Source organism: Aricia agestis, chromosome 19, assembly GCF_905147365.1.
Source record: "Aricia agestis chromosome 19, ilAriAges1.1, whole genome shotgun sequence".
In the NCBI taxonomy this organism is placed as follows: domain Eukaryota; kingdom Metazoa; phylum Arthropoda; class Insecta; order Lepidoptera; family Lycaenidae; genus Aricia; species Aricia agestis.
Genome location: NC_056424.1, coordinates 3573252 through 3598681, shown reverse-complemented (window position 1 = coordinate 3598681; position 25430 = coordinate 3573252). Strand labels below are relative to the sequence as shown.

Genomic DNA, 25430 nt, shown 5'->3' with positions numbered 1-25430 from the left:
ATAAGGTTTTTTTCTATGAAATAAAAAGGTTTTTGATTTATTTTTATATTTCAGTTGATTTAATGAAAGCTAAATTAAGGTTTATCATAATTTATGACGTATAAAAAAACTACTTGCTAGATCTCGTTCAAACCAATTTTCGTTGGTAGTTTTTATAGTAATGTATATCGTATATTTTTTTTAGAATTATCATGCCCCATCTTTAGAAGTTAGAGGGGGGGGGGGGGGACCACACATTTTACCACTTTGGAAGAGTCTCTCTCGCGAACTATTCAGGTTAGAAAAAATGATATTAGAAACCTCAACATGATTTTTGAAGACCTATCCATAGATACCCCACACGCATAGGTTAGATGAAAAATTTTTTTTTGTTTCAGTTGTACCTATGGGGACCTCTAAAATTTTTAATATTTTTTCCATTTTTGTATCAAAATCTTAATGCGGTTCACAGACTACATCTACTTACCAAGTTTCAATAGTATAGCTCTTATAGTTTCGGAGAAAAGTGGCTGTGACATACGGACGGACAGACAGACAGACATGACGAATCTATAAGGGTTCCATTTTTGCCATTTGGCTACGGAACCCCAAAAAGACCTTTGTAATTTCCGTAATTACCTTTTTTTTTTAATAAATAAAATGTATGGACCGCGAAGGTCATTTCATGTCGTAAAACGGACCCCGAGCGAAACTAATTGGTGACCCCTGGTCCCTTATATCTTCAGAGTTCAGTGTGAAAGTAGCAGCGCTGAATTTTGTTTAAGCGTCCGAGGGTCATGAATTTTCCCATAAAGAAATAAAAAAGTTACTCTTTCAGCGCTGATACTTTCACAGCTAACTCTATATTATAATATCCCATGCACACCCTGAAGAAATTTATGTATCACCACGTATCACTTAGTTTTGTTACACACTGTACATAATTATAAGCTACTAGTCTCAGGCCTTATTATAAAGATATCCATGCTGAGTACGAGATCGAAAACGCCCAGTGAGCGGAAAAATACCTCACAAGTCACAACACAGCTTGTAGTACCGACTTCAAAATGATGAAGATTGAGTACAGAAATAGTTGAGTTTTAGCCGAATTCGGAAAAAGGCACTATTAGATAGGAAAAATTAAATAATTTTAATTATAATATGAACTAAAAAGTATTAAATAATACTTTTTAGTTCATATTATAAGGATGTTATTATTGTTTTTACCTTGGAAGTCGGTTTTAATTTTTTGTTAAAAATAATAATTACCACGCACTGATAGTGACATCTCGCTTGCTCAGGCCTTTGTTTCTCTATTCCGCTAGTTAAGTATATTAACTTTATGGTTGAGATTGTAGTAGTGGTGGATCGGAACGATCGTTAGGAAATATGCACCGCCTACGAAAATAAAATACCATTAAAATTATAAAATTATTTCATTTTATTAAAATTTAATTCATTGTATAACACCAGCCACCCTCCATAATAGAACAGAACTTGATTAAAGCAGCCGGAAAAATTGCCGTGTGGTGCTGACTCCTTTCTGAAAAGATAAACAAGTGTTATTAAATACCAACAAAATAAATATTTTCAATTACCTCTATTAGGGCTGCTACTTTCACAGTGCACTCTAAACTATATAATTTAGGGTGTTCCCTTATAAGGGTAGTTACCTTATAAGGGAACACCCTAAATTATCACTTCGTTTTGTTACACCCTGCAGGGTTCACATTAAGTCGCGAGTCGCGCGGCAACCGCGACTTCTATACTAAAACGAGCCGCACGACTGCCGCCTAAAACAAAATATGCTACCCTCTGTATTCCAAATAATAGTGTAGAAAAATACCAATCCTAGTCCACACAAAAGTTTAATAAAAGTTCCTTGCTATTTAGTGGATAAAGAAACCAGCAGACTGATTACTGCCGCGCACTCCCAAGGTCAAAGGAGAGAGAGTACTCCATAGACATTAGACGTGTATAACTTTAGTTTTGTGAGGTAAGTTCTTAATTCTTAAAATTCCCACCAAGATTTTTGTGAAATCGGGGGTTTTTGGCGAATACGCACGAGTCCCTAGAGGTCTATTTATACCGAAACTTGGCTTCACTATAACATTAAAATTTCGCTACACCACTGAACTATGAGTATATTTCGTCTTATATTTTAGAAAAATCGGCCAAGCGAAGCTACCATTCATAAATAAATTAAATAAAAACGATGTCATCTACATCATACAAACAATGTTACAAATCGTTATAAAACTAAGTTACTCAGTTCTTACGCCGACTTTTCTCGAACAAGTAGAACTCGACGTTCAGAAACCAAACACAGTAGCAATTTCGCCGGCAATTAAATCAAGAAATTAAAAAAAACCCCCGCCAAACAACTTTAAAAAGTAATGAAATAATATTTACTGCCTTTTAAGTTCAAATAATTCCTAACTTGTGTAAAGTAATATTTTAGTCCATAATTGATGTCACGGTGTGTCGGGGGACCGCCAAGTAAACTACAACCTACAACCGCCAAGTCGCTGATTATCTCCATTCGGTTCGCTGTGAACTGATCCTTAAACTATAATGTTATGTGAAATCTCAAATCAAACATCTACATTAGCGGTCCCCCGACACACCTTGACAACAGTTATGGACTAAAATATTACTTTACACAAGTTAGGAATTATTTGAACTTAAAGGCTGTAAATATTATTTCATTACTTTTTAAAGTTGTTTGGCGGGTTTTTTTTTTAATTTCTTGATTTAATTTTATTTCATACTTTTTAAACTTGTGTTGGTTATAGTGCAGATTGCAGAATAACTGCTATCAACGTAATTACCATCTATCAATGTCCTTTTCGATGAGGCCGTCAATATGAGCCCAAACATGAAACCTCCACTGGGTTCATACGAAGCATCACCTGGATTCTATAGGAACCCTATAGAATCCAGGTGATGCTGCAGCAGCAGCATGTAAATATTTACTGTCTGTCTACTTCTTACTGGTTGTCGCAATTAAAATGAGCCCAAACACGAAACCTCCTCTCTAAATTGGCGAGGAGTTGGATATCCTATTGATTACCATGTGATACTGCAGCACCTGGTCAACTTTCCATTAATATGTGTATACATATATTGCATATTCACAAATGTCACGAACTAGAATGAAATATAAAACTTATCAAATGAATACAAGTTGCTAACGGCCTTTCATGAACCAGATAAACCCTGATTGTCCAGCACTGAGCAGGCTGATGATGATGAACTTTAGCTAAGAACACTCTCGATCATATCAGCTTTCAAATAAAAAAAAACTAGATCAAAATCGGTCCATCCGTTTGGATGCTGCGATGCCACGGACAGATACACACACACACACAGACAGACAGACAGACAGACAGACAGACACGTCAAACTTATAACACCCCTTTTTTTTTTGTCGGGGGTTAAAAACTCACCTCATTCAGCTGCGGACGTGTCCAAATTGATCACATAACTGGCCCCCATGTTCTCCCTGTGAGTCGGGGACACCACGTGGCGCTTGGCGTTCTCCCCCTCCTCCACGTCCATGTCGCACACACCACACTTCAGCTTCCCGAAGTCGTAGTAGACATACTTGTTGCGGGACAACATGTTTATATTGTGCTTCAGCTCCAAGTAAAACCGGAAGACGTCCTCCGCTAGCGGCTTCGTGGCGAAATGCTCCGAAAACATCAGGTGCATCAACAGCGACCTTATGGAATTGAAGGCGCCCTTGCAGGTCACGCAGGTGAAGGTGGCGCCCTCGCTGTTCAGTATGTAGTTGCCGCGCATGTAGATGCTGATCACGTCGCCCTTGTTCTCCCGCGTCCTCAGGTCTACTATCGCGTTCTGGTGTTTCGTGCTCGACAGCACGTGCATCACAGTTTCGACCATATCTTTGAAAGTCACGTCGCATATTTCGCATTTCATCACATCGGATACGATGATTCTGTTCAAATTCATCAGTTTGCGATCGGGTTCGGGGTGTAGGGCGGACGTGATCAGCTTGGCGATGGTCTCGATGTGCAGATCGCTTTCGAAATGCTCGATGATCGCCCCGAACGAGGGCAGAGCGATGTGCGTGGGGCACAGGGCGCACACGTAGTAGTTCCCGAAGCTGGCGAAGTACTCGGCCGGGCGGCAGTAGTTCTTGTAGAGCAGGGACAGCTTGTGCGGCGCTGCGTTTCTCAAATGTTTCTTTTGACGGATATGATTGAAGAGCACCTGCCTCGGACCTTTTAGCGTCATGTCGCAGCACGAGCAGTAGTTGACGATCTTTCCGGAGGCTTTGATGAAGTTTTCCATGATGACGTGATCTCTATTATTATTAGGCTTGCCGACGCTACCTAAGTACTTAGTCCAGTCGAGAGTTCTTGGTCCCCATTCTTCTGGAATTTGACCGTCCGGATTAGTCGCCTTCATTTTTCTATACATTCTATCGGACAAACGTCCGAGATGATTTTCATCTAAGAGGTGCATGACGAGCACGTCCTTCGAATCGATCTGCGTCTTGCAAAGGTTACAGCTGTACCCATTGTCAGGATTTACTCCATTGTTAATAATCAAAAAATTGTCATTGATTTCTTTGATTTTCTCAACGGTGCATGCGCTGCCGGCGAACGGAATATTCTTGTCGGCTTGCAGGACGCACGAGAGGTTGTGTATATGAGTTTCACTAAATACATGATTTAAAACACTGTCGTAACGAAATCTTAAGGTATAATATTCGCATACCATGCAAAAGAATGCGAGTTTTCTCGTGCGATCATCGACGAGTGATATTATTTTATGAGTGCCTAGAAAATTCAGAATAACACTCTCGATGGGCCCGTAGTATCTATATTTTTTTATTTGATTCTTAGCCGGCTTTTCCGGCGTCTGTTCATTGTCGTCGTTCTCGAAATTTTTATTAGCGTCCGTCGCGAAGTTTTGGTTTACATTGTCTTTAATACTCATAATTATAGGAGCCACGGATTGCGTCTGTGTCGTGAAATCGATGGACGTTATTTCTTGGCAAAGCTGATCGTACGATTTTTGATAAAACTTAACGGCGGCATCGATATTCGCCTCCGAATTATCCGGCAAGTTCCTGACCAGCGACGCCTCTAGTTTGGCTAAAAACTTTTTATCCAAGCACTCGATATTTCTAATAATATTTATGATCTGCTCGAAACCTTGCTGATCGTACTGTCCGGTGTTTTCACCGCTGGCCATGGCGGCGGAGAGTCGCCTGGACATTTTCGGCAAAACGATAGGTTCGGCGACATCTATACTTTCGCGTTTGAGCTTGGGCTGATGCACTTCCAAATTGAAATGTTTCTGAAGGGACTCCATGAGGGGCACGTCGTCATTCAACTCTATCTCGACGTCGCAGTCGGTGCAGATGTGAACTTGCTTGGCGTTTTCGGCGGCTAGAAACTCAGTTTTGATCAGCTCAGGTACCTCGCTTATTGGAAGACTGTTGAAGCGCTGGCGTTGGAGGCTACTCTTCTTTTCTGTCGATAGGATGTATTCGACCTCGACGCCGTCGCGTTTTTGCAGGAAAATATTTTTATTCATTTGATCCATACTTTTTAAATAGCTCATAATTCTAGTCTGGTTCTGTATCGATGGATCGTTGAGGAGCTTTTGAAAGTGCCTCGCCAATTTTTTAACATCGTCTAGTTTTCTGAACGAAAGAACCGTCAGTTCAGATACTCTTTTGCAAATATCACTTATATCTCGATCAGTCATTTTTATGTTTTAAAAAATATTTATACAATGATTATGAAGACCAATCTCGGATTTTAAGCCAAGAATTAAAAGTCAAAGCCCAGCTTCAGGCTGCGGCGTGAAGGAATGGATGCCCGTACTTCAATTTGGAAATGTGTGTTTTGCGATTGCCTGGAGTAGGTGTGATTAATTTTGGTTTGAAGTTTTGATCTAGACTATCACCGCATTTCAAGATCTGAAACAGAAAATAAAATAATAAAAGTATGTATTTTATAATTAACCAAAAATGATTACAGTATATTGTTTGATCTGAGATAATTTTTTAATGATTTTTATTTAAAACTATGTAATATATAATACTATATGGAGTTGAAATATTATTAAATTTAAAAAAAAATATTTAGGTTTTTTTCTCTCCGTAACAACCTTCGTCTGACATTAACAAACAATCAAAAATACAAAATTAACAAAATTAGTTCAGCTGTTTTTGAGCCTACACACACATTTCATTTTTTTATACTATTGATCTACTAGTCATATTATTGAGTGAAAATATATAATTGAATTTTATCATCCTTATCTATTTTCTTATTCCCAAATACACATACTGTAGGTAAAAAATAAAATAACAGCCTCTTTTTATATTGCTCTTATTATATTGACTCATTAATTGTTTAAGTTTATATTATTTTATTTAAATTTAAAATTTTGATGAATAATAATTACATAATATTATTGTTATTAATGCTATGTACACCGTAGTTGTCGTATGCATTAGATATAATACAAATTGTTATTTTAGTTTTAACCCATCGATCGTGGAATAACGAGACACAATAGCTTTTCCATTGTTATCGCGGCCGGATGCGGCCGCTTAGGTCTTCATGAATTAAGTACAAAATGTATGCGATGTGGTTGTACTTTATCAATAAATAAAAATAAAAATAAATTGCTGCGCTTGGAAGCAAGACAGAACAATCTTCATATGAAATAGATCTGGGGACTGCCATAAGCAGCTCTTATACAATCGTGTGCACAGTGCAGCTGATATACAAGTTTTACTTTTTTAAAGACAAGACGTCTTAGATTTCTTTTGCCCTATCATACTAATGTAACTTGACATGAAGCCAATAGGAAGTTCAACAGATACTTTTATAATTTCACACAAGACCAAATGTGACCAAACTTAGAGAAAATTTATGTTGTATTAATATATAATATTCAGTATAGTCTAATAATAATAATAAGTGCAATAGATAATTGATTTGGGTTTCTATTTTTCATTTAAATTTTAGTATATATAGTCAAAGTCAAAAAGATATTTTCTAATACCTATCTTAGCAAGCAGAAAAATGTTGTTGTTGTGATATTTAAGCTAATGTAAACATTTACATAAGTTGACCCTAAATAATCAATTGTGTACAAAACAAAGTCAATAATAATATGTCATGTGAATAAATTTATGCAAATTATGCTAGAAAACACCGCAGCCCCCACCTTGGTTACTTTTTCTTTGTCATACAAAGGTAAGTACATGATTCTATTTAGGCTCTGTATTCTACCATTTTCAGGCATTTTATAGCCATAACCGTTATGCGTAGTTAAATATATTGATATAGTTTTATTCTTTAATTATATGCATAATAACTGGCATTTGCCAGACAACTGCAGCAGTAGCTTTTGCTATTATAGTACCTACATAAAAGAAAGTGAGGTTATAATGATGGTGCAGTTACTAAGGACCTAAGTAACTTCTGTTTGTAGTTGTAGTATACATTTTTATGATGTTTCGGGGTTTAGAGTAATAAAATTTAGTTACCTGAAAGTCTTGAATTTGTGCATGGCAGCTAAAACCGCCTTTTAGATTTGTACGGGCATTTGGTGACAGTCTTTTGGTGACATGATAAGGAAGATCTATAGACATTTTTTTTTAATTCGTCCCTGTCGGTCGGGACAAGCAAAGGGAGCGTTGCACATACAGCCATGATCTATAGACAACAAAAATATTTTTTAATTTTAACTTCTATATGACCGCACTAAGCGACTTTATTATAAGCCCGCTACGAATAATAAAAACTAAGGAAGAGTAACTGCGTCAAAAAAAGTGCACCAAAAGGCTACAAAATGCATAGACTTAATATATACTGTCGTATCTAAGACCACCTGACAACCCGAAAATGCGTGACCATTTTCGATCTGTCAATGTGTGCGTGTGCTAGTGATGTATATTTTACTATCAATAATATAGTATTTTGCTATCGATAGTATAGTCCGTTCGAGTTATTATACCTGAGTTTCTATAAGAAATAAATAATATGCAACTTTGACAGATTTGTATTTGAAATTAGGTATCATAAATTTTAATTGGCAAAAAAAGGTGACGATTGAAAAGTAGATACACATTTTCTTTTGGAATGATTTTTCAATCGTCGGATATGTTATGACATGAGGTTCTTATAGGGGTAAATAATATACACATAACACATTATAAGGTTACTTATTTATTACTCAGGTAAAATCTATCTGGTAAATCAGCCCTTACATTGAAAGTAAACACACATATTATACTCGTGTTTCGTCCTCGAGATTAGTATAATTAGAATATGAACACACAGTAGTAGTAGCTAGTGTCTCCGCTTCAATCACTATGTTTAGAGGTTATAACTCTAAAAAAAAAAAAAAAAAATATTTAAAAAAACTTACAGTTGGTCTCTGGTATATACTCTATGGTTTGCTCGCTTTTCCTGTTCCGGTGGACTCCATTTTCCTCCTTCGGCCAACGGCGTTGATTCGACTTCATAAAGTATTTAGTGCTCGTCCGCTACACTAAATTCCGCGTTCGTGCTAAAATCTGTTAAAAAAATGCCAAAAAGGCGTAACCAAGATAAATTGGATGTAGTTTTTAAAAAATTACGTAAGTTGGAAAAACATTTTAAGCGCGATCGCCATGTTGAACAGGAAGATTCTTCTAGTCAGTGTTCTAGCTCTAGTTCCAGCTCTTCATCTAAATCAGATTCTCCGATGGAAGAAACACCAGGACCACCATATGGTATGCAGATAACTCATAATATTAATAACGTCCCTCGGGACTTCAAATTTTATTCCAGCACCCACGTGTTGCCTCGACACGTGGAAAGTTTTTCAGCATACATAAATATAACAATATATTGGGCATAATTATGAAAGATCCGCCTTCTCGCGTCACAGACGCGGTGATTTATAACGGAGTCTTGCTATGCAGCGCTTTTTAAATGGCATGAAATACAATGGAGCACGTGGTCGGTCTTCCCGACGGCAAAGGCATGCATACGCTATAGCCTTTAACCGGTTTCTCGCGTCACAACAGCTATCGCTTGAGCTGTAGGCGCGGTGTGTCCGTTAACGACGGTTTTCAGATAATAACATGCCTTTAACCGGTTTCTCGCGTCTCAACAATCTTTGCTTATAAAGACGCGGTGATCTTCCGTTCACGACGGGTTTCAGAATATAATATGGCTATAACCGTTTTCTCACGTCACAACAGCTGCATTGGCTTGGATAGACGTGGTGATTTACGACGGTTTGTATCTTATTTCAGGTAATATGGCTAATGAGCCTAGCCAAAATGTGCTTCCCCAGACGTTGTTACGCTGCTGTAGAGCCTCAATTAGAGGTTCAAATCAATTCTGATGTAAATTTGCTTCCAAGTACAAGCAATATTAATGAAACTGGTGAAAACCAGGGCACAAATGATGATTTTTCAGAAATCTTGGGCGAAGATCCGTCTACTTCTGTTGCATATGGCCCAGATATCCACAAAGTAGCTTCTAGATTCACCTACATAGCCACTAAAGGGCTAGATAAAGAAGCACGAAAAAATCTAGTAGAAAAGTTTCAAATACCCAATAATTCTAAATTCATAGCTGCACCAAAGCTTAATGCTGAACTAAAGGCTGCCATAATCGACACGGCTGTAAAACGTGACAAGTCTATTGAAATCAAACAATGCGAGATAGCAGCAGCTATCTCTTCGCTGGGGACTATTATCTCTAATGAAATCAAGTCGGGCTCAGATAAAGAGCTTATACAAAGTCTGATGGACATGGGTCGACTACTATGTGATATTCAATATAACCAGTCCATATGCTGAAGAAGCCTTATTTTAGGTCATGTAAGGAAGGAATTAAGAGACCATCTTTCTTCAACTAATATAGAGGAAAACCTCTTTGGACAAAATTTTATTGAAACTATAAAAACTGCAAAAGCAGTTTCTAAATCAAGCTCTGATCTTAAACCAGAAGCACGTAGGAAATTTTTTTCAGCAAGCTCCTCAAGAGGTAATTTAAACTCCAAGGCGAGGCCCACTACTCGCAGGCAGCAGACGGGCCAAACGCCACGCCAACAACAGCCTGCTGCGGCACGGACCAGACCTGTGACACAGAGAAGGAACGGTCAACCTTACTCGAGGTCATCCAAACAAAACCGCCGTCAGTAGACGAGGTGTGTTACGCAGGTAGACTTTCTTACTTTTATAAACAGTGGAGTTTAATCGCTTCTAGCAGTACTATTTTATCTTGGATAAAAGGCTACAAAATTAAATTAAATAAGTCTATACAACAAAATTTTCCTCAAAGTTCCTCCAATTTATCTATGTTAGATGTAAAGGAATTAGAAGAACATGTTAACAGTCTAATATCAATTGGTATCTGTATCACCATGTACTCCTTGTGTCGATCAATTTGTATCCCGGGTTTTTCTAGTTCCTAAACCAAATGGTAAAAAAAAGATTTATTTTGAACCTAAAAGAATTTAATAAATATGTTAATAAGCAACATTTTAAATTGGAGGATATTCGAACGGTGTTAAATCTCATTACCAAAGATTCTTATCTGGCAACACTCGACTAGGAAATATCTTCGTTTCTATATTGGTCACCAACTGTATGAGTTCAATGTTTTACCATTTGGATTATGTACAGCCCCTTATATTTTCACAAAAATAATGAAGCCAATTGTGAATATCTTAAGATCTAATGGGTTACTGTCTTCAATTTATCTCGATGACTTATTACTGATTGGGGCTAGTTATGATGAATGTGCAAGAAACATAGATATTACGAAAAGGTTACTAGTGAACCTAGGGTTTATTATAAACCAAGAAAAAAGTGTTATGTATCCATCAAAGACAGTAAGATATTTAGGCTATGTTATTGACACACACAATTGGACTATAAGTTTACCATGTGAAAAAAGAATTAAAATTAAAAATGAACTTTTATACATTATGCAATTAAAAAGATGTAGATTAAGAAAATTTGCAAGGTTAATTGGGTTATTAGTTTCAACATGTCCAGCCATAGAATATGGTTGGTTATATTTAAAACAGTTAGAGAGGTGTAAATATCTTAATTTAATGGAAAATAATGATTATAATGAGTACATGACATTACCTAGTTCACTTTTGCCGGATTTGAATTGGTGGCTTAGCTCCATAATGTATTCAAATAACAGTATCAAAGATGACAATAACTATTGTCTAGAAATATTCTCTGACGCCTCAACTACGGGGTGGGGTGCCAGCTGTGGAGACCAAAGGACTAGCGGCAGATGGTCACAAGAGGAAATTCACTTTCATATAAATCAATTGGAACTTCTTGCAGCATATTTTGCCCTAAAGATATTCTCAAAAAATTACAGTAACTGTAATATTTTAATGAGGGTTGATAATACAACAGCTATTAGTTACATCAATCGTATGGGAGGTATACAATATCCTCATCTTTCAAAGGTAGCAAGGGACATTTGGCAGTGGTGTGAAGTACGTAAATTATTTGTTTTTGCTTCATATATTAAGTCCTCTGATAATATTATTGCAGATCAAGAGTCAAGAAGGGCCCATCCAGATGTAGAATGGGAGTTGTCTTTACAAGGCTATGAAATATTACTAAAAAATCTTTCAGTAATACCAGTCATAGATTTATTTGCTACACAAGTAAACAAAAAGTGTGTAAAATTTGTTTCTTGGTTTAATGATCCAGATGCTTTTACAATAGATGCTTTTACATTAGATTGGTCCAAAATTGGTATTTTTTATGTTTCCTCCAGTAGCAATTATTCCTAAAGTATTAAGAAAAATTATTGTAGACAAGGCTGAGGGTATTGTGGTTGTTCCAGTGTGGCCTACACAACCCTGGTACCCTATGTTCTTACGCTTGCTAGCTTCTAAATTAGTATATATTGATTGTAATAACTTCTATATTCCTGATTCTAGCCATCGGAACATCCACAGAAACTTTACCCTGGTTGCAGGGATTTTGTCAGGACAGCGTTGTTACAACGAGAAATCCCAAGTGCTTCAGCTGATATAATTTTAGCTTCTATATCGGAAAGTACCTTAAAACAATATGATGTATGCTACAAAAAATGGTATGATTTTTGTGTTACTAATATGATAAATATGTTTGAACCTTCAGTTCCTATGATTATACAATTTCTTACCAAGATTTTTGTAGATGGTGCCCAATATGGGACTATCAATTCATATAGATCTGCTCTTTCTTTTATCATTAAAAAATTACCTGATGATGATAGGATTTCCAGGTTTTGTAAGGGTGTGTTTAAATTAAGACCGTCATTACCACGTTATAACTTTACTTGGGATGCAGGTGTCACAATTAACTATTTAGCAACATTATTTCCAAATGAAAATTTGACACTTGAACAGTTAACTAAGAAGTGTGTTACTCTGTTGGCCCTAGTCACTGCACACAGAGTGCAAACATTGTCGAAAATTAAATTAAATTAAATAGTCTATTGTAATGATAAAATAATGATTAAAATCTGTGATTTAATCAAAACTTCAAGACCAGGTATGAAACAACCATTATTATACCTACCTTATTATTGTGAACGTCCTGAGATTTGTCCTGCTAGTACATTAAGAGCTTACATAGACAGGTCTAAAGATATTATAAGACCAGAAAATTATCTTTTTGTCAGCTTTAGAAAACCATATAAAAATGTATCTCCTCAGACGCTCTCTCGTTGGATTAAAATTACATTACAGGATAGTGGGATTGACGTTTCCATATTTAAGTCTCACAGTACAAGACATGCAGCAACTTCTATGGCCAAGAAAATGGGCATTAATATAGATAATATCAGACAAGTTGCTGGATGGAGCGGCAATTCCTCTACCTTTGCTAGGTTCTATGATAGACCTATTATTGACAAAGACAACCTGGCTTTGGCAAATACGCTGTGTTCCTTATAAGGTTATACAAATAATAGAAATAAAATTATCTATTTGTTTATGTTCATTTATTACATATTATGTATTACAGTGTTGTTTTATGGTTTTATATATATTTCAAATATAAAGTATTGTACATGATTTGTGATATTTATTACTCTAAACATCTACTGTGTGTTCATATTCTAATTATACTAATCTCGAGGACGAAACACGAGTATAATTAACGATCAAACGAACTTACCTGTACGTGAAGTTCGATCGTAATTATATGAGTGTTTCGTCCGAAGAGATTAGTATATCCCACCCTCCCTAACAGGTGTAGGTACCCATAGATAAAATATCACAAATCTCTCTCAAGAAATGAAGTCGAATCAACGCCGTTGGCCGAAGGAGGAAAATGGAGTCCACCGGAACAGGAAAAGCGAGCAAACCATAGAGTATATACCAGAGACCAACTGTAAGTTTTTTTAAATATTTTTTTTTTTTTTTTTAGAGTTATAACCTCTAAACATAGTGATTGAAGCGGAGACACTAGCTACTACTACTGTGTGTTCATATTCTAATTATACTAATCTCTTCGGACGAAACACTCATATAATTACGATCGAACTTCACGTACAGGTAAGTTCGTTTGATCGTTAAGTATATTATATTTTATTCTTAAATTAAATACATATCATAAAATATCATAATATTTTTTATTACAATTATTTTTAACCGACTTCCAAACAGGAGGAGTCTAGACGTTCGGCTGTGGATATATTTTTTATGTATGTTCAACGATTACTCCGCCGTTTATGAACCGATTTTCAAAATTTTTCTTTTGTTGTACATTGTATTATTCCGAGTAGGTATCATGTTCACAAAAGTGGTGGTCTGGTGATGGAAACCATGAGAAATCGAGGTGACTCCTTGATATTCAAATGGGAACATATGGTCCCAGAAAACGTTCAAAATCTTTCGATTAATAAATTTAAAAAATTAGTCAAAGAACGTTTTGTGCCAAAGCCTATTATAATGTCAATGATTTCATAAACGATGGCACATCTTGGGAGTAGAATGCTGAATGACTGCTTGCAAGGCTACTTCTACAAGACTTACAATTATTATGTATCTATCTATGTTTACATTGTATAATGTTCAGTTACAGCATTGTAAATTTTATTTTAAAAGATTATTTTTTTTCTCACTTTTTTTGGTAAACAGTGGGCCCCGTGCGAATTTCTTACGCCGGTTCTTCTCGTCGGCTTAGTTCCCGAACCGGTGGTAGGCACCATGTATTCTGAAAATATATTTCATTTTAGATTTGTTCAGAAATAAAGCAATTTTGATTTTGATTTTTTAAAACACCAACTGTAAGTATAGATCCCATCAAAAACATCCTGTAAAAAAACCAAGTCTCGCAACTCAGTCTTTATACCGTAAAAATTTATGAGATCCATGCAATACCAAGTCGGTTAATTTATTCAGTTCCTGTATCATATCAATATTAAAAAGCTTTTACGACTTGGACATCGCATGATTAGATTGTTTAGTATAACACTATACAGTATCACCCAGGCCACAGCACTACGGGCCTGCATCAATCGCATGGAGCGCAATAGACTAAACAATCTAATATTATAATAATTATATATAAATTGTAAGATGCATTGGGTTTTCATGACTATACTACTTGCCTTTCATGACTATCCAATATCCATACTAATATTATTATATAAATGCGAAAATGAGTTTGTTTGTTTGTTTGATTGTCCTCGAAGCAACCAATCGACTTGATTTTTGATGTAGACTTAGTTGAAAGGATGAAGAGTAACATAGGCTACTTTTGGTCTTGGAAAAACGTCAGGTTTCCAAAGGAGGTTTACAAGAATATTCGTATTTTATGCCATTTTTTAATTCCACGCGAGCGAAGCCGCGGGCAAAAGCTAGTGCTTCATATATATAGATACCTATCTACAACTATAATTACTCCTTCGAACATTATACGTACGGAAATATCGATGGTACCGGTACAATGATTCATAAATTGCAATTAATGTAACTTTGTAATCTTATACCTACATGTATATGGAATTACAAAGTTATTCACGAAGTTAGAGAAAGAAGAAGAAAACTGGACAGTAATTATGAAATATTTATTAGGTTTTCCCTTAAATAAGACCCTTAACACTAGCTAGATATCTCTCTACCGACGATAAACCGGAGATATTGATGGTACGGGTAAAATTATTCATAAACCGCAAATGTAACTTTGTAATCCTATACATTTATATAGGATTACAAGGTTATTTACGAAGTTAGTGTATCTAGAAAACTGGACAGAAATTTTGAAATATTTGAATTTTTCCTTGATTTAGACACTAAACACTAATTATATTCTAAATTTGAAGGTTCTATGTCTGCTAGAAGTGCCTTAGACTTTTGGTGATCGGTCAGTCAGTCAGTGACAAAATTAAGAAACTTTAACAAGTTACAGTTTTTAAACTACTGGTGCAAATTGAATAAAATTTTAAATATACCATGTTTATACAATGCTTGCTTAACAACTGAAAATTCAGGCTTATTGGTTTATCCACAACGAAGTTATTGGGGGTCAAGAAGAGCCTGAATTGGTTCGAGAAAAGGATAGTACGGTCGTGCCACTTTTTTGCTCGACTTGGAGGGGGCACTGCCGTGCCCCTAGAAAACCTTAAGGACAGCTAAAAAGAGTAAAATTATTATTTTTAAACAAAAAATTAAAACCGACTTCCAAGGTAATGACAATAGTAATATTATACTTAAATGAACTAAAAAGAATTAAATAATTCTTATTCTGTACTCAGTATTAATTCTGTTCTCAATCTTCATTATTTTGCAATTGGTACCAGCTAACCTAATCGCCAGTTCTCTGACAGAATAGGTATATCTGCAACTTATATACTTAGGACTGGTACCGACTTCAAAATTATAAAGATTGAGTACAGAATAAGGATTATTTAAAACTTTTTAGTTCATTTAAGTATAATCCTAAGACCCAATTTCACCAACCTCTGTTTGTTAAATCCTAACAAGGCATTACTTAACGGACCTTGGAAAATTAAACAGACTGTTAAAATACAGAATACTTATGTCCCACAGTAAAAATTTAACAGCGGATTAGTAAATGCAACGTTAAGTGAACAACGAGTGAATAACATTCAATTCGTTCGTTCTTGTTATAAGGCGACAAAATTGCAATGTACAAGTTTAATACGACATGTTGGCTGCAATGTGTCATTTTCACCTTATTCGTATAATACGTCATCTGGTAGATAATGCGACCAAATTAAAATATCACTGATCGCATACATTTGTTACACTACAATAGTTCTTTTTAATTTACCAGGTTAATAATTATGATCTGTCAATGCTGAAAACATGAATCATGATACAAACTTTTATTTACTTATTTCGGCTTGGTAATTTTGATACAAGTCAGTGTATTTGCAATGTCAAGGAAAATCCGAGGGCTGAATTTTTGACAAAATGAAAATAAATAATTATGCATAACATGAAAAATAATAAATAATATGTAAGGATGTGGTGAAACATGGCGGCAACACTCAAAAGTCAAAACAGATTCTTTTATTGATATTGGATATTGTCTTTAAAAAGTTGTTGTTTTGACTATTATAACGGCCTGTTATATATTTAACGGACCTCCCCAGCAGGAATTAAAATTTAACACCGTGTTAGGCGATTTGACATGACATTAGCGTATGGTGGAACGCTCGATAGCTCTAACAGGCCGTTAACTGATTTAACAAGCCGTTATTTATTTAACATTGCTTGATGAAATTGGGTCTAAGAACCATATATATCCAATATCAATAAAAGAATCTGTTTTGACTCTTGAGTGTTGCCGCCATGTTTCGCCACATCCTTACATATTATTTATTATTTTTCATGTTATGCATAATTATTTATTTTCATTTTGTCAAAAATTCAACCCTCGGATTTTCCTTGACATTGCAAATACACTGACTTGTATCAAAATTACCAAGCCGAAATAAGTAAATAAAAGTTTGTATCATGATTCATGTTTTCAGCTTTGACAGATCATAATTATTAACCTGGTAAATTAAAAAGAACTATTGTAGTGTAACAAATATATGCGATCAGTGATATTTTAATTTGGTCGCATTATCTGGACCAGATGACGTATTATACGAATAAGGTGAAAATGACACATTGCAGCCAACATATTGTATTAAACTTGTACATTGCAATTTCGTCGCCTTATAACAAGAACGAACGAATTGAATGTTATTCACTCGTTGTTCACTTAACGTTGCATTTACTAATCCGCTGTTAAATTTTTATTTTTTACTATGGGACATAAGTATTCTGTATTTTAACAGTCTGTTTAATTTTCCAAGGTCCGTTAAGTAATGCCTTGTTAGGATTTAACAAACAGAGGTTGGTGAAATTGGGTCTAAATGAACTAAAAGCAATAATTGCTTATAATTGTTTATTTTTAATAATTGCTTCAGTAACAAGTGCAACAGTTCAGTTCAGTTCATCAGAAATTTCGGATAATGTGCGGCTGGGCTTAAGGTGATAAATATAAAGGTAAATGATTTTTATTTTAATTTTATGTTATTGTAAAATATCGATAAGCATATCGATAAATTTGATTCAAGCACTAACGTATATGTAAAATATTTTGATGAAAAATTTTTCTTCAAACTTTGTGTAATATAAGAACAATAGTACCTTTAGTTACGCAAAATATGAAAGTAAAAGGGAGGATTCACAATATTTTATTTGAAATAGAGAACTAAAGCCAGAATATAGCAAAAATAAACACATCGTAGCAATTAGGACATGAAGATTAATTACCTGTGAAATGTATATTTTTCAGGATTATTCTTATGATTTACACTGCAAACACATACAGCACAAGCCACAATTTTTAAATATAATAATATTTATTAAAAATAACAAACAAATTGAACAATATATTGGAAATACCGAAAGGGCATAAAAACGACTGACGACTTTTGACGACCTGTCAAATAAAAGTGGTTACAATTTTCATTAGACTGCCTCTCTCTTTTCATCTTGTTATAATTCCATAAAGGATTTTCTTCTCCCTCGCACTCTTTGTTAGTCTAGCGTTATAGGTTTATGACTTTATGACAAAATTTGACCCGAATCAAGACCCGAATATTATGCATGTGTATTTATGCATGTGTTCGGTACACATTTTTCGTGTATTTAAACTCGAGTGACATTCAATCAGGTTGACATGACAATTTTGTCAAACTCATTTTACAATTATTTGTTTACATAGGTTTGTTTACTTACTTTTTACGTAGCTTTTTACAATATTTTTGTTGTTGTCGTACAACAACAAAACAACAAACAGACATCGTAGTGTCATTCTTTTCAAATCAATCTAAGAAATAATCGGTCAAGTGCGAGTCGGACTTGCGCACGAAGGGTTCCGTAACGTTATAGAGCAAAAATCAGCCAAAATTGTGTTTTTGTATGGGAGCCCCCCTTAAATTTTTATTTTATTTAAATATTATTAATAATTATTAAATAACACATATAATTATGGCCTTTGCGAAAATTTCAAATGCCTACTTGTTGTCATCATTGTTACCGAGCAAAAAATGTTTGAAAAATTATCGAGTATCGGAGCCCCCCTTAAATATTTAATTTATTTTGTTTTTAGTATTTGTTGTTATAGCGGCAACAGAAATACATAGTCTGTGAAAATTTCAACTCTCTAGCTATTACCGTTCTTGAGTTACAGCCTGTAGACAGACGGACAGAAATCGAATCGGGTTCCGTTTTTACCCTTTGGGTACGGAACCCTAAAAAGAAATGACACTACTATGTTGCCACTTTTTAATTTCTTCACTTTCTTGACGGACTATATAAAAATGCAATAACTCGATTAAACTGTTGAACTGATGTGGCTAATTTTAGTCTTAAAATATTCCTGGAAGTCCAGGGAAGGTTTATAAGTGACACGAAGTTCACCGGAACATCTAGTCACTAGTGCTACATATTATTATGAATTTATAACACCTGTTATTTAAGTACCCTCTCCCTGAGAGCTGCAGAGCTACTTTGATGACCAGTGAGAGCTGAGAGAAGCTCACTCCTTTTTTATTATGGAACTACTTATTTAAGAAAATACTAAAAATAAGTAAGTGAAAAACAGGGTTTTGTTATTTTAATAAAATATGATCATCCAAATAATATTCTACAATGCAGCCGGAAACAGAATCATCGCCACTTTCTAGGTCCATGTACAGCAGTGGTGTCACAGTGAAGAGGCACTTTCATCTTCAATAATCAGCTCTTCAATATTGAATTTAGGATATCCTAATAAAGGGTTAATTCCCACTCCTTGTGTTTATTTTCAGTGTTTCAAAATGATAGCATAAATTCTCCCAGTCATTTCGGTTATTTCGTTAAACGCTTTTTCTGCTACCTGTAAACATAAAACGTAATAATTATATTATATTACGCTGCATCAAAGAGGAGTTAAGCACATACACTGTGAGTTGTGACACGAGAATTTTATATACGGTACTTACGTCTAAGATACATAATTACGCAAAGCACCTAAGTCAAAGTATCAATCGTTGTTAGGCGCGTTATATGATAGATTTCTTTGACAGTTCATTGTTTACGTAAACAAAAGGTCTAAGTAAAATTGTTGTTTTATTATACCACATAATACTTACTCAGGCTACTTAGAATTCCATTATACAATAAAATAAACATATAAAATTGATAAAACAAACGCTTATTTACCTGCTACTATGGCGATTTTGCGATCAGAGTTTCAGTGATATTTTAGCGTATTACTATTTTTCTTCAATGAAAATCTTCAAATTTTCAGCATTATGACACGTCTTTCACTTTAATTATTAATATTAATCACAGTAACATGTAGTTTTCACATTGTAAAACTAAATTTAAGCAAATTGAAAATCTTTGTTTTGTAAATTTTATGTCATAGAGTATTGATACAACAAAGGGACAAATGTCAAAAGAGTGTTGCTATTGCTTAAAAAAAAAGTTTCGCCTCCTAGACATTCTTGACGCACTTATACGTGGCACTTAGCGCAGCGGCGGCGCGACGCAAGCGCGATGCGACACTTTACGTTTCAATACGGTACGGTTTCAATCATAAATAAGAAACCACTTTTGCTCTGTCTACGGTTTCAATCACAGGGTTTCAATTAACAAAAAAACCGGCTACAGTCTACACTCTACACCAGTGGTCACCAACCTTTTTTTCATGTGGGCCACAAACATGTTTTGGCCTTGGTGTCGCGGGCCGCAGCCCGCAACAAACAATTTTAGGTGTAAAAAATAATGTTCTTCAAAATTAACGATTTAAAGGTTTAAAAAAAATCACAACTTTCACGATGATGGTCAGCGCCTGATAAAACTTTAAGGCGGGTGTCAGACATGTGATCAAATACGCAAATTCACCAAGTGTGGCACTGACATTTGCCTATTTGTGCAAATGAATTGCTGGCATTTTCCTATTTGTGCAAAGTTAGCTCAAACTTTGAAGCCCATGTCTGGCGCCGGCTTTAGGCGCTGCACACAGCACAGCACACTGCACTACGACAGTATATATTATAAGTCTATGCACTGCACAGTGCAAAGTGCAGACCACAGCTACCAATTTCATTGGCAGGTATTACACGCAACAATATTATCACGATTTCGTGATAATATTGATGGTGTAATAGGCTGAATCGCAATTCGCAGTATCACAGTATTATATTATAAATGCCTCTATCGTCACGAAGCTTATGCTATGAGACGATACCATTGGACGATGAATGGCAGGTATAAGGTATTACACGCATGACGCATCAGTATTATCATGTTTCTAGTATCACAATTCACACGATTCACAAGTGTTTGAATTTGAAGTGTGTACATAATGATACTGCGATTCGGCCTATTACACCATCAATATTAACAAGGAATCGTGATAATATTGATTCGTGTAATACCTTCCATTGGACGATACACTCTCAAGCGGCTTGAGTGTGCACATACTCTCCATAGATAAAGTACCTCAATGGTACTCTCAAGCGCACATGCGTAGTGCTTCGTGCCTTGAGGCTTGAGTCAAGCCTCTCACTCACAAGTCACAACGCCTTATTTATTCTGTGGTCAATGGCATTTTGGCCAAAGAAGAAGTAAAAAAAATAAATCCAAAATCCAGTTTTCCAAATTATAAATCGAAAAAAGCGCGGGAACTCGCAAAGGGCGGACGCGGTATTTTTTCGGAAATTTTTAAAATTATTTTTATATCTATAATTAGTTAATTAAATAGTGTAGTTTTAGTTTTAATTTTCTTAGTTTTTGTATATATTAATTTTATTTGGTAAGTTTTCATTTATATATCGTAGTTCATAAGAATATTATGGAGGAGCCCGACCCGGGGGGACCTGGTCCCCCCGTTGGTCATTATGTTACTATATCGAACGATTCGAGCATGGACACCGACACCTCATGCTCTGTAAATACCAGAAAACGTCCAGCGATTCCTAGGAAGCGTTGCAAAAAGTGCCAGAAAAAAATAAAAAAAGACCCGAAAAAGGCCAAGCCTGATATCAATTGCATGTGTCTTAGCGATACCGAAAACCACAATATTCCTAAACAAGACATTATCCTTGAAACTCAACCAAATGTGAATACAACTCAAAAATCCCAGGGCTTAGATTCACGGGTCGGTAGGATGCTGTATAAAGATACAGACTCCTCTCCGTATATTGTCCATATACAAAAGGTACCAAAGTCACCTAATGAAAACAAACTTTCACCCTATAGTGTTTGGCCATTACTTGAAAACAAATAACATTAAAAATATTGTAGATGGTAGTATTAAGAAAATAGCCAGAAACCGATTATCTGTAGCCTTTTCTTCATATAATGAAGCCAATAGTTTTATAAGTAACCCTCAATTCAATTCAGAACAATTTAAATCTTTTATTCCATCATTTCAGGTGAGTAGAATAGGATTAGTTAGAGGCATACCTGCTGATTGGTCCGATGATGATGTTATAAATAATATTACTTTACCAATTGGATGTGGTGAAATACTAAAAATTAGGAGGTTAAAGAAAAAAACAATAGTGAATGGAACCACTCAATTTAATAACACCGAATCTGTGGTAATAACATTTGACGGACAGACGCTACCAAAGAGAGTCTTCATGTGCTATAATGCACTTCCTGTAGACTTATATATATTCCCTACAATACAGTGCTTCAATTGCTGTAGATACGGACATGTCAAAAACCAATGTCGGTCAACACCTAGATGCTTTAGGTGTGGCCAAGGGCATGCTGGTGATAGTTGCTCAGTTGAAGAGGAGTCTATTTACTGTTGTATTTGCCACGGTTCGCACATTGCAACTGACAAAAAATGCCCAGAATTCCAACGCCAAAAATCAATTAAGGAGTCAATGGCTCACAATTGTCTATCCTACTCAGAAGCTTCTAAGTTACATCCTCCCATTTCAAAATTATATTCTGACGTGTTAATATCATCTACTTCTTCATCATCATCACCTGTAAATACACAAAAATCATTTTTCAACAACAATAATAATAAACAGAATTTGAATTTAATGCAACGGTCATATAAAAAAACTGTTTTCAAACAACCAAAATTGCCACAGAAACAACAAAATGGGTATGACAGACAAACACATAATAGCTTAATAAAAGATTATAATCCTCCATTAGGAGATAATGGATCTGCATATCCAGCTCCCGGTATTAACATGGATTCGATACAAGAAACAATTTTAGCATTAAACAAACTGATTACATCATTATCATCTTTATCACCGTCCAACGCTGCCATATTCACCACTGAATCACAAATTAATACCACTTCCAACAATGGACAACGTAGTCCAGTGGAATTGCCGCAGTGTGGTTAGTAAAAAACACGAAATTATTTTTTTAATTAATAAATACAAACCTATTGTTCTTTCCTTACAAGAGACATGGCTCAAGCCGGAATCACTTTTCAGGATTTCTGGCTACACTTGTCTCAGGGAAGACAGATCAGATGGGTATGGTGGTACAGCCATGCTCATCAAACACCATCAATCATTTCATCACATTCCTCTTCCATCACATCACTCTGATTTTTCAATCATTGCTGCATCTGTAAATAACATATGTTTTGTTTCACTGTATATACCTCATCCTTCATATTACATCTTCTCTGAAATAAAAAGTATTATTAGCCAATTACCACAACCAGTAGTAATTCTAGGAGACTTCAATGCACAGCATCAGTCATGGGGGAGTCACAAAGACAATCAATGGGGTTACGAAGTTTTAGATTTAATAGATTATAATAAACTGTGTATTCTCAATTCCGGCCAACCTACTCGGCGCACTGCTCCTCATGAAGGTTGTAGTGCACCAGATTTGTCAATATGTTCACCAAATCTATCATCTGTTTTTCATTGGAATGTGTTACAGTCAAGTCATGGAAGTGATCACTTTCCTATAATTCTATCATTTCCAGGTAAAGATAAAAGTAAATTGAATCAGTCTGAATCAATAAAGTATCATATTAACAATAATTCTAACTGGGATAAATTTCAAACTTCACTCAGGAATCAGTTATCTTTTCTTCCTGAAATATCATCAGAAAATGAGTCACTATGTGCTGAGGCTTTGACTGCAGCATTTATAAAAGCTGCTGATGAATCATTTCCAAAAAAAAATACTTCACGTCATCATACACCATCTCCACCTTGGTGGGATCAAGAATGCACAGTTGCCATTAAGAATAGGAAAGAGATTGAAAAACAATATAATACAAATCCAAACATAGCCAACTATCAGCTATATCTTGATTGTGTTAAGGATACTAAGAAATTATTCAGGAAAAAGAAGTTACTTAGTTGGAGAAATTTTTGCTTATCATTAAATCCAGGTATTCATCCTACTATAGTATGGAAAAACATAAGACGGTATAGATCTGCATTCACTACCCCATCTCATCCTATATCTGACTCTTTAGCTTCTGAGTTTCTAGATAATTTAGCTCCTCCCACTATTTCTATTGAACCTCCTCCTCCTTTACAAAATGTAAATTTTGAAGACCTAAATTCGCTTTTTACAAAAGAAGAGTTAAAAGGGGTAGTACAAAACTTAAAAGATTCTTCTCCCGGATTAGATGGCATTCCATATTCTTTCTTTCAACATGCTGATGAGGAAATTTTACAATACTACCTCAAGTTAATAAACCAAATTTTAATAACTGGTAATTTACCCACTTCATGGAGAAAACAAAAAGTTATTCCAGTACCAAAACCCAACAAACCCCCATCTTTGGCTTCATCATATCGCCCCATTGTTCTATCCTCTGTTTTATTAAAGATTGCGGAACATTTAGCGAAAAACAGACTAGAATGGTTTGTAGAAAAACATAACCTCCTTTCCAATACACAGTTTGGATTCCGCAAAGGTAGAGGTACCATAGATAATATTGCCATATTAACCACAGATATACGCACAGCATTCACAGAAAATAAATCTGTTGTTGCATCTTTTTTGGATATAAATTCTGCTTATGATAATATTATTATAAGTATCCTAAAGGAAAAGTTAATTCAATTTGGTTTGCCTTTAATTTTAGTAAATTTCATTATTAATATTTTAATAGAAAGAATAATAATTTTAAATAACTCTTTGGAAACTAGAACTGTTCGAAAAGGCATTCCTCAGGGGTCAGTCTTAAGTCCACTACTTTACGATATATACACATCCGACTTAGAAAATTGTCTAGATTTAAGTATCATAAAATTACTTCAATATGCAGATGACAAGGCTATTTATGTAATCAATAGTTCGATAAATATTGCATGTAGAGATCTTATTAGCGCTTTGAAACAGTTAAAATCTTGGATGGACAAGCATGGCTTAGACTTGTCCATCAATAAAAGTTCCGTCGTTTTATTTACCCGTATGCGTATGCCTCCTCCTATTACTATTATTTATGATGGAGTGCCAATTCCCGTTAAAGACAAAGTCAAATTTTTAGGGCTATATTTAGATGGAAAATTAAATGGCAACGCACACATCGATTACATCTGTTCCAAATGTGAGCGGCTTCTAAATAATATGTTAAGGTGTTTATCTGGTGTCTGGTGGGGATCACATCCATTTACTATGAAATTAATTTATAATGCAATAATTAGGAGTGTCCTAGATTATGGCACTTTTCTTTTGGAGCCGTGTAGCGTAACTGGTTTACAAAAAATGGACAAAATACAAGCGAAAGCCTTGCGTATAATCTGCGGAGCTATGAGATCATCTCCAATAAACGCACTTCAGTTGGAATGTTGCGAACCTCCTCTCCAACTCCGTCGACAATATCTGGCGGATAAATATTTTATTCGTTGTTATCAATTTAAAAATCATCCCTTAATTCCAAAACTTAGAACTTT

General features: G+C 35.2%; 1 protein-coding gene and 1 long non-coding RNA gene across 2 annotated transcripts; both read right to left on the bottom strand.

The window, feature by feature from the left end:
* Positions 1 to 1396: 1396 nt before the first annotated feature.
* Positions 1397 to 7638, bottom strand: LOC121736429. The gene is made up of 3 exons (XM_042127620.1): positions 7523 to 7638; positions 3429 to 5938; positions 1397 to 1524 (listed from the first exon to the last, which is right to left on the bottom strand). Exon 2 carries the CDS (start codon positions 5722 to 5724, stop codon positions 3430 to 3432), a length of 2295 nt encoding a protein of 764 aa, XP_041983554.1. The 5' UTR covers positions 5725 to 5938; positions 7523 to 7638; the 3' UTR covers positions 1397 to 1524; position 3429.
* Positions 7639 to 22085: 14447 nt separating this feature from the next.
* LOC121736496 lies at positions 22086 to 24560 on the bottom strand. The gene is made up of 2 exons (XR_006037030.1): positions 22943 to 24560; positions 22086 to 22524 (listed from the first exon to the last, which is right to left on the bottom strand). It is a non-coding gene; the product is annotated as an uncharacterized LOC121736496 (long non-coding RNA).
* Positions 24561 to 25430: the final 870 nt, after the last annotated feature.